A 10871-nucleotide genomic window follows, 5' to 3' on the forward strand; every position below is an offset into this window, starting at 1 on the left:
TTTGTAATGTTTTACCTAGTTTTTTTTTCTTCCATTCACACAAATCATGGTCATTCCCTAAAGCTCAATTGAGGCATTACATTTTACATCCTTAGATTTCTTATATATATTATATGATGTTATTAGTTCCACTAGATACATTAATAACTTATAAAACATAATCAAAATTACACTAAGAAAACATTAAATTTTATACATATATTTGTGCAACTGAACAAAAAAAAGTAACATCAAAATCAGTGGTCAACATGTAGTATTAGACCTATACAGCACTGTACATAAGTTCTAAGGTAGTCTAAACTAAACCCAGAAAATAAAGTAACCAAAAAAATAAACAAATGTTGTCAGCTAAATTCCTCATTTTTCAAAAAAAAACTGCAGAGAATTTCATTCTAAAAGGAAAAGAACCAACAGAAATAAGAACCAAGCTACTAGTGAGGCAAATTTGTGCATAAAGTCTTCTCTAATCATTCTTCCTTCACTTCCTTACATTGGCCTTGATGCATGATTCACATCATAGTCCAGAACAGGAAATAGTGTATCTCCAAGTGCATCATTATAGTTCCCAGGCTCTTCTGTTTTTAAGAAATCTAATCCAAAATCAACACCTGGTGTTGTGTTCTCCTCCATATGAGGCAGACTCCCCAACAGCTTAGCATCTGGATTTTCCAATTCATAAAAGAAGCTTGAAGTAGTAGTTTCAGTTCCAACCTGAGGATGGCTCTCTTGAGGATTGCTCTCTTCAGGAAAACTCATTTGTCCAAAATCCAAATTTTGCATCATCCCATGTTCATCAGTTATTGGATTATTGTCTATATGTCCCAAAAGCTCATCCACATGAAAAAACTCATCCATTGTAAAATTCTTCAAGCAATCACCATTGAAGTCAAAGTTATCAATCCATGATAAATCCATCTGGTCATTACATACACCTTCTTCAACCTGCACAACATCATGTGCCTGTGTCTGTGTTTGTATTCCTTCTGATTTAGCATCTTTGATTTCATCAATACCAGGGTCTATTATATGAACATGCTCATCCTTTGGCTCTTGCTTCATTCTACTAGTCGGAGACGAAACTTCATAATCTTTATTAAAAACATCAACAGTATTGTTCATATACACGGGTAGTTTAGGTATCTCCTTAACATCATCAAGGGCGCAAACCTCAGAATGACTAGACACAGTTTCAGAAGTTGCCACTGAAGAACAAGGACAGCTATCAGCAACCAAAGAAGAGTCCTTCAAAGATTCACAAATAGAACTATAATCCGATATATGAGGAAAATTAAGCCGCGCCGAAGGACCATACATAGCTCTCGCAGCATAATCATAAGCAAGAGCAGCTTCTTGAGCAGTAGGAAAAGTACCTAACCAAAGCCTACTCCCTCTATTCGGTTCCCTAATCTCAGCAACCCATTTCCCCCAAGTCCTCTGTCTAACACCTCTATATCTATTCTCTGAATTTTGAGGCCCTCCTTTCCCTTTCATACACCCTTTCTTCGAACCTTTCGCCGGCGCTTTCCGCTTCGGTTTACCACCCTCTGCATAAAGATGTTCATTGTATTCCCTCCACTTCGCTAGAATCTCAGCAACAGATTTAGTCCCCTTTCCTCTACTCCTAGTTTTCCTCTTTCTAGATGGTTCCAAAGGCGCAAGATTAACATTAAAACTTTGATCATAAACAGTAGCACCCATCTTCACAAATTTACAAATTTAGGGTTAACCAGAACACCACTTCCCAAATAACTCAGTTTTTCCACACCAATTCACAATCTGTTAAGAGAACAAGAAGAAAGAACCAAATCAAGAACAGTCTCAAGAAAACTCCAAGAAGATCAAACCTAAAAAGTGGAAAAGAACAAGTTGAACATCACAATATACTGCTATAAATAATAATAAATAACAATAAATGAATAAAACAAATCAAAAACTGATTTTTCTTAGCCACCAAGTAATAGAAACAATAAATCAAACACTTGGTGAGCAAGATTCATTCAAAGAAGCAAAATCCATAAACAAAACCAAAAAAAAACTGCAATGAAACTAATACCTGATAGTAAGAAGACGCTTCAGCTTCGAAACAATGGAACCTAACTACGTTATTGTTTTGATTTGTACAAGGTTTGTTTGTGTTTGTGTTTAGCGGATTTCAGAAACTTTTGATTTGGCACACTGAAATATCTATTTATAACCTTTCTCTAGATATTTCTGATATTATTAAATTGTGGTTCGGTATTTGGTGACGTGGCGTTTTCTTAATCGTTTTGTTTTGCTTCGGTATCCCGAGCCGTGTGGCACGTGTGACACGAACCTTCCCGAATAACTGACACGCTCGTTTCGCTTTCCTTCTTCACAAGTTTTGTGTTTATTTATTTCGAGAATGTCTCCGATAGGTCCATTGATTGTGGAAATATTTTCGATTATGCCATTGATTTGAGAAAATCCTTCTAGATATTTATTGGAAAAATATCTTATGTTGAGATCTACAATATATAATATTTAATTAACTTTAATATTATTATAGGATGTTAATATTTTAAAATATCTTTTTTCTTAATTTAGATTTTACTTTTATACTTTACACTTCGCTTTTTTAAATGAGTTTAAAAGTAATTTACACCTATAATTAATTAAAATTCTTACATGTCATATTAAATTTTTAAAATTAAAATTATTTTTTAATTGAATACATGGTTGTGATTGGTTGACAGGATAAAAATATATTACACTCTGTCATTGTCGGTGCATTTTTTTTTTAAATAAAGAAAAAACAAATAAAACATTCAAGAACTTTTCTATAGTGGTCTTGGTTACAAGTTTGTTGGTGATGCTTCAAAACTTTATTTTTATTTTTATTTTCTGTATAGTTTTTCTTGTCAGTTTTAGATCAATCTATTATTATTGTTTCTGCTAATGAAGTTTGTAGAAGTTTTTTCAAAGTCTATTGAGTTTTTTTATGACATTGATTGCCACAATGTGTTATATCTTCTTTGCATTCGTCGTCATCTTCTTTCTTTCAAATCTTATTTGCGAGAATTTTGTGGTCCGTGAAGATTTTTATAGTGTTCATCTTTAAAAAAAATGTGGGCATTTTCTTTAGGAGCAACAAATTTTGTGAGAGACACACCACATACTCACACAAAACTTTAAGGTGTTATGTAAATGGGTCCTCTCTTTAAATGTTCAAGTCTCCACATTCCTAACCAATATGAGACTATGTAAATGGGTCCTCAAGTGGAAGCTCTTTTATCTACAATTGTTGACACTTTTCAGCGGGACACCTCCTACGAACATTTTGATACAAGTAAGCCGATCCCTTCACTCGAACCAAAGGCTCATGATACCAATTATTGGGGCAATTCAGAGGTTCAACACGAGGGAACATATTTTCCTTTGGGGCATTTCCTTTAGGAGCAACACACTTTGTGAGAGACATACAACATACTCACTCAAAACCTTAAGGTGTTAGGTAAATGACCCGTCTTTCTTATAAATGCTCAAATCTCCACATTTCTAACTAATGTGGGACTCCCTCACACTACTCACACATGTAATTCTTTTTCAATAAATTCCATGTTATCTCCGCCACCATTTCATCATTGTAGTCTTTTAAGATAGCTCATAAGTTTCACTCACCTGCACTCACCTTCTAAGAAACTACATTATATATAACACTAATAATGGATCATACACATAAAAGTCCAAAGCCTAAATACAAATAAGAATCCAACTAAATAGAATAAAAGTACTAAATAAACTTAAATATATATAAATCTATAATCTACCATTCATCGTCTATCATTACTCGCCCTTTCAAAAACAACCTTGACCTCAAGATAATAAAAATTGTTAATGCTACATTAATCTTTCCTGGATCCCACTATTTGACTTGAAAGGCCCTTCTACTTAAACTAGGAATAACTTCAGACTTTGAATCTATAAGTTCACATGATTCTACAAAACATCTAAAAGTTTCTTGCTGAAAGAGAAGACATTCTTGAGCCAAGTTAATTCGCTCGACATTCTTCAAAACACGCGTATTAAGATTGATGATCACATCTCTAAGGATATTGCAATTTTGTTCTTCCAGCTCACAAGCATTATTTAAACACTGGTTAAAAAGCAACGATGAATATTTGTTCATGGTATCAACTTGCATCTGGGCATTTAATTCCTCAATTGATACTTTCCTGGTTGATTTTTCAGACGTAGTAGATACATCTTCCACTGAAGGACACAAATACATGATGTAACATCCTATTTTTACTAGATATTTATTTAATTAGAATTATTTGATGTTTGTGTGTTTTATTTAATTATTGTTTGAGTGATAATTATTTAATTATGTGCTAATGTGTTAATTTAGCTAATTAGTAATTGGTAGAAATATAGTAAATTAGCTAATGGGCCTAAATGAATTAGAAAGGATAGTTGGATGGGTTAAGCCCAATAACAATTAAGAGCTAATAGAGGAATTTGTGAGATAACCTAGATTTAGAAAAGAAAAAAGATAAAAAGAAGAGAAAGAGGCAAGAGAAGAACAAAGAGGAGATTTGTAGATTTTCATCAAGAGGGTGGATTTGAACTAGAGGTAAGGGTTAGAATCCAAGTTCTTATAGACTATATGATTGGGTAATGTGTTGGTTGTGTGAATCTCCTCATCTTTGCAATTTCATGAAAACCTAGAAATGTAGGATTTGTGCTAATTTCTATGGATTTGTATGATTAAACATGATTTTGATGATGAATATTGTTTAATAATGATGAATACTAGTTGTATTTGCTGGTTATTGATGACTGGAAGTGATTTTGAGTAGTGGGATGTGATTTTCGCAGTTCTGAGTTTGCTGGTTTTTTCTGCAAAATCGCATGTCCGCTAAGCGGATGTTGCTTGTTTTTTTAAAAAAAGAGTGAAGACTCGCTAAGCGGACCTGCGAAAATGTTAGCTACTATTTTTGCCGCTTCAAGCGAGGTTATTGGATTTTGATTTCCATAAGCGCGCTTGGTGCCCGCTATGCGGACTTTACTGTATGAAACTTTTTCCAAACTTTGAAATGTTGTATATTTTGATTTGTAACTCCTTTTTATGCGTCGTTTGAAGCGTTAGGAAGCTATTGTGATGTTATATATGATAGGATAGGATTTATTAGCACTTGATTGATTAATTATATATGATGTTGTTATGTGAAATAACATGTAATTGTCTTTGTGTGCGTTATGTTTTGGTATGTGGCGAATAACAATTGTTGACATGATATGTGGAGATATATTCATGATGTTGTGATTGGACACATGATGGTTGTTGTGCTTTGTTGTAATTTTTATTTGGTATGTGAATCTTGTACGATTGGCGGATAATTCAATGTGTGAATTATTGTGGTATGGGGTATGTTAAGATTTGTTTGGATAATCTTAATTACATATGTGTTGGGATAATTGTACATGCATTCATAGTTGGTTTTAAAATATAGGCGGCGAAACTTGGGTTCACATGGTTGACTTTGATCATTGATTGGAAATAGATGTGGTGAAACTTTGGGTTCATAATTATGGCTTTGATCTTGTTCGGATCGGAAGCGTGGCTTGGATTCGAGATAATGAATTGAAAAGTGGTGAAACATTGGTTTCACATGGTACCACATGCACCGAGTCACATTTTTACATTCGAGTCGCATTGTGTGATATGTGAATGTTTTGTATCTATGTGAATGTTTTGGAATTCATACATATTGAGTTGCTCGGTTGTGTTCCATACATATTTGATGATTCTTCTTCTAGGTCATCCTTAAGAGATTTGACATCACCATTAAAACTTGTGTGTTTGAAGTGAGAATCTAGCCTACAACTTGAATGTGTGAGTTTAGAACAAGGTGACAATGCCCTAAAAATTGGAGACTGGATTTTTGTCTTTGCTTTAGATTTGGCAAAGGGTTTAGAGCTATTTCAGGAAGGTCTCGATGGATTGGTTCCATAATAAAATCTTGATGAAAATAAGTTTTGTCAATCGGTTTCATTGATTCCAAATTTTGTTCTGTGAAAACATAGTTTAAAATTTTTTAATATGGTTCCCATGCTTCATCTGACTCAGGCATAACATCTCTAAACTCAGGTTTAGTATACTAGAGGATAGCAGTAGTAAAGGCGTCCCAACTTGGCAATGAATACCCTTGAGACCATTGAAACCACCATTAAAGAGCTCGACCTCTCAATACTGGAACAATGCTTGCTAATTTTTTTCTTCTAGTATTCTATTTGTAACAAAATATTTTTCTGTACACAAAATCCACCAACAACAATCGTTACATTCATCGTATATTGAAATATTCATCTTCATTTCTAGGAAAGAGATCGAAAATGAAAAATCAATTGTTAAGAAGCTAAAATAAAAACCCTAACAAAACTAATAAAAACGGTAGAATAAAAGACAATAAAAACTAACTAAAAAGATAAATTTCATTTCATTTCTTTGATAACTAATGTCTCCAAATGACTGCATTATATAACACTAATAATAACATAAAAGTTCGAGTCCAACTAAATAGCCATACACATAAAAGTATTAAAAAAAATTAAATAAATATAAATTTATAATCTACTATTCATCCTCCGTCAGTTTCTTTCTACTTCATTCTGTTCATTTTATTTTATGATATCCAATTAGACCATTTTTTAAAGTCTCACTTATGTAAACATTAAAACAAACTCTTGTGATGAGTTACATTAGTCATCTCCGCCGCATTCAACAGCTCGAGTATTGTGATCAGTTCCATTTCGGATAATGTATTTTTGTCATTCCTATAATTTAAATCAACAAAACGCCGTTTTCTTGCAAAATCCAAAAAGTACTAGTAGAATCAACAATAAAGAGAAAAAGAAGAAATTGACTTCCAAAGCGGTACATACCCATTACCAAATCACGTTATTCAAATCTTAAATGATAAAGATTGGCCTCAATAATATTTGGTAAAATAAGAAATAAAATAGTGCAAAAACATAAATGTATACAACTACCACTATTCAAATTATGGTTCAAATGGATAAGTGGCAGTGTGGCACGTAACAAATGAACGTGTAAGCTAGTTGGTGGAATCCTTGATCTAAGGAATATGAATCAGAGTAACCAGACAGTATCCCTATGTACAGATGACACATGAAAATGCATGCACGTGGGACACGTGCCAAGGTAGCTAATATGACACTATTATGCATGCCAGTGGTAACACGTCTCATTTTGGAGTGTTGTTCTATAACCACTTCATGAATGGTGGTTCTTCTAGTTTTCTTGTTTGATTCTGGTGTTTTTCTGCAGAGAATGACGAGAGTAGTTAAAAAAACTGAAAGAATATAGATTGTTAGTAGATGATGTTATGTTTTCGTTACGAGGAATCAGATGTGACACTCAAATTTTCAGAATTACTTAGAAGATGTGTTCTTTTGATAAAGGTTTATTATTAAATGAAGACATCAACTTAGACTGCTTATATAGTTTAAATAATAGATAATACTTAAATTAATGAATTGTTAGATTTTAAAAAATACATAATATCTCTCTATTATATTACGAATCGACAAATAAAGAATCTAAAGAGTATTAGATTGAATATGATTGCTCAATTGTTTTTTGGAATCAAAGTATAAAATTGCAATATAAAGGAAAATAATTTCATTCACAAGAAATGCTATTAGTGTAGGTTTGATTTCAATTCTAGAAGGATAAAAGTATCTAAACATAAATTAATTAGGTTAAACTCAATTATATTAAATTAAATGGTGTGCGCATTAGTGATCTAGCGGTGAAACGTTTGGGTTCTGAGAGTGTGCTCCTCTCAAGGTCTCAAGTTTGAAATCCGCTAGGTTCAAATTGCTTATTAAAAAAATATTAAATTAAATGCGGCTAGTAAACGAGTAAATAAAAATTGTAGCTAGGGAGAATAAAAATTATCGCAAGGACTCTTGGCAAAATAAATCGACTAAAGAAACGATTTAGGGGGTTTTTAGTTTCGATTACGAAAATAGGGAAAATAAGTGATTATCCAATAACGAATCAACCCACTGTTCGATTTCCCAACTTATCATCGGTAATTATAAATCCAAACCCCAACCGAATTCTAATCCCTTTTCGATTACAGTAGCAATTAACAAGCAAAATTGACATTATGCAGTTTATACTCCTATTATCCAAATTAAGCAAACAAATCCAACACTCACGAATTAAGCAAACTTGATTCGACAAACGCAATTTAACGGTAAAGCAACGCTAAAACACAAAACAAATCAAGGAAACATAAACCAATTGAATTAAATCTACAATCTTCTATATAACTTTGTTAGTTCCTTGTTTTTGGGGTTGACAGAATTTTGCTAAAACATGGTGCTTGAAAGATGTTAAACAAGATGTCAGTCGTAACATCTTGATTTCTTGTTACAACTGAGTTTGAGCTTACAAGAAAAACCAGATGTCTTGACTGATGTCGTAACATTTTGTATTAGAAGATCAGCACAGGCTGTTTGAAATCTTGACCGATTTAATTTGTTTTAAATTTATTGTGATATTTCTCTTGGATATATCTCAATGAATTATGCAGGTTAAGAAGATTTAATCTAGCACAAAGGAATCAAATCTCCACCAGGATTAAAGTTTATATATTTAGATGATTGAGACAATATTTGTTTTCAAGATTCAAAAAGATTTCACTGCAGATTTGTTGCAACTCTCACCTTGTGGATCAAGTAAAGTATTTTGAAGCCCATGGATTGCTGAAGACTATTTAAAGAGATCCCTAGACCTAATGTAATTAGGCTTTTTCACAATTGTAAAATTAGGGGAAGGTTAGAAAGCTTAGGTTTTGAGTGTCTCTTGTGTTTCAAATCTCCCACGTATACTGTGGGGTAGACTATATGTTGCTTGACTGTTTGTCAAGCTGTTTGTTCTCACTCAGAAGCCTTTAGGTAATGAGTTGAGTTTTTTGTTCTCACTCATAGAGCTTTTAAGAAAAAGAGTTGAGTTCTTATATTGGAAGCATGATCTTCTAAGTTGGGTTGTTTTTTAATAGTCACTGGGATTGAGGCTGTTAGATATCACTACAGTGATTTAGGTTGTGGGATGACGACTTCCTAGGTCAAGATGTCGACATCTAGGCAGAAGTAGCGCTAGGTAGTGATTAGGCGAGAAGTTGTAAACTGAGACTATTTAGCTTTGCACTAATATTGCTGATAGTGGACTTCCTTCTTGGCTTGGTAGCCCCTAAATTAGGTGTTGTTGCACTGAACTAGGTTAACAACTTTATGTGTTATTATCCGATCTAGTCTGTTTCCAGATGTCGTAACATCTATCTTGACATCATGTAAGACAACCATGTTAGCATGTGTTATGCATGTACTTGAAAATTTATTGTGAATACAAGATTACACTCAAAGATGTTTTTGATTTATGGCAAACTCAAATGAGCATCCAAACAAAGCACAGGATGATCTACTATGCATATAGGTCGACTCAACACAAGCTGAACAAGAAAAATGCAGAAAATCAACAGTTAGGTCGACCTACTGTCAACCCAGGTCGACCTAAAATGAAGAAAAATACATATACTGCTGCTAGGTCGACCTACATAACAACTAGGTCGACCTAATCTAAGGAAATGTTCCCAGAACGCATCAGAAGAGGATTCTGGTCGACCTACTCCTTCAACAGGTCGACCTAACTGGGAGCAAACTTCAGCAAGCACTGCTAGGTCGACCTAACCTCTACAAGAGGTCGACCTAACTGATCAAGAAAGTCAAAAATTCAGTTATTCTTGGTTCAAACTGTTATGCAATGATATATATTGTGCAAGGGTTAATTATTCAAAGCAATACCAACGACTGAAAGATACACAAACGCTTCTCATCTTCGTTCTTCATCATCTCCAACACAATTACACATAATCATTCTTGCGTTGCGGGTTAGTGATGAGTTCGATAACGTCCATGGAACGGAATTGAAGATTCCTAGTGGGTGAAGGTTTGTGGGGTTTGTTGGTGAATAAAATCTGCGGGTTTTGTCCTCCACGACGGGTGGTTCTTGGGGGTTTTTATCAAGAGGCGTTCATTGAGGATTCGGCTGAGTGTAACGATTGAGGAACGGGGAGTTCAAGGAATCAAGACACTGCAGAAGGGAATCAAAGTGAAGCTCTTGGATAACCTTGATCTTGCTCAAGATTAAGGGGGAAGAAGATTCAAAGGATCGACATAATTGGTTTATCGTTTATCGCTTTGTTATCTTCTTTGTATATACTACTTTCAACATTAATGAAAGATTACCCAATTTCAATTTGGAATTGGGGGCAGACGTAGTCGTAGCGAGGACGATCGACGAACTGCCTAAACAAATATCGTGTTCTTGTCGCTTTTACTTTTTCATTTACATTCTGTTCATATTTGGTTATAATAGCAAATTGATCAACGATTCGAGTGTTAAGATTGTGAATTAAGAACTTACATAAACATCACAATCCACCACACATTGAATTACCTTCAATTTGATCATTATCACCAAGTGTTTGTATATTTGTTTCTATCACTCTTACTGCATTGCAAACATTGTCCATCATACAGAAAGTTAATCGGTTTTTCAATAAGAGAAACGCTTTGATTCTGCAACATATGCTCTTATCATTTACCTCAAGTCTTGACTGGTTTTTTAAACACATATATAATCGTTTCGATAGTGGTTCGGAATAGACGCGAGTCGATTCAGAATCACTTCCGCGAAAAGTCGTTTAAATCCGTAAAACTGTGAACGATCTATTCACCCCCCTCTAGATCCTAAGGCCAGCGTCTAACAAGTGGTATCAGAGCTCTGGTTTATTCCGTGCTACGTGAAACACTTA

The 10871-nt window shown here is 34.0% G+C and overlaps 1 protein-coding gene across 2 annotated transcripts; it reads right to left on the bottom strand.

Annotated features, from left to right (window-relative positions):
• Positions 1-225: 225 nt before the first annotated feature.
• Positions 226-2206, bottom strand: LOC131617651 (dehydration-responsive element-binding protein 2A-like). 2 transcript variants are annotated; one of them, XM_058888907.1, is made up of 2 exons: positions 2054-2206; positions 226-1776 (listed from the first exon to the last, which is right to left on the bottom strand). In XM_058888907.1, exon 2 carries the CDS (start codon positions 1696-1698, stop codon positions 487-489), a length of 1212 nt encoding a protein of 403 aa, XP_058744890.1. In that variant the 5' UTR covers positions 1699-1776; positions 2054-2206; the 3' UTR covers positions 226-486. The 2 variants fall into 2 exon arrangements, with proteins under 2 accessions (XP_058744890.1, XP_058744892.1); XM_058888909.1 differs by having other exon boundaries at positions 226-1844; positions 2054-2188.
• Between the last annotated feature and the right edge of the window lie 8665 nt (positions 2207-10871).

This window comes from Vicia villosa, linkage group LG7, assembly GCF_029867415.1.
Source record: "Vicia villosa cultivar HV-30 ecotype Madison, WI linkage group LG7, Vvil1.0, whole genome shotgun sequence".
Classification (NCBI taxonomy): domain Eukaryota; kingdom Viridiplantae; phylum Streptophyta; class Magnoliopsida; order Fabales; family Fabaceae; genus Vicia; species Vicia villosa.

Bases quoted from the DNA above. Each gene is read 5' to 3' on its own strand.
- LOC131617651 (XM_058888907.1), bottom strand. From the start codon at position 1,698: ATGGGTGCTACTGTTTATGATCAAAGTTTTAATGTTAATCTTGCGCCT.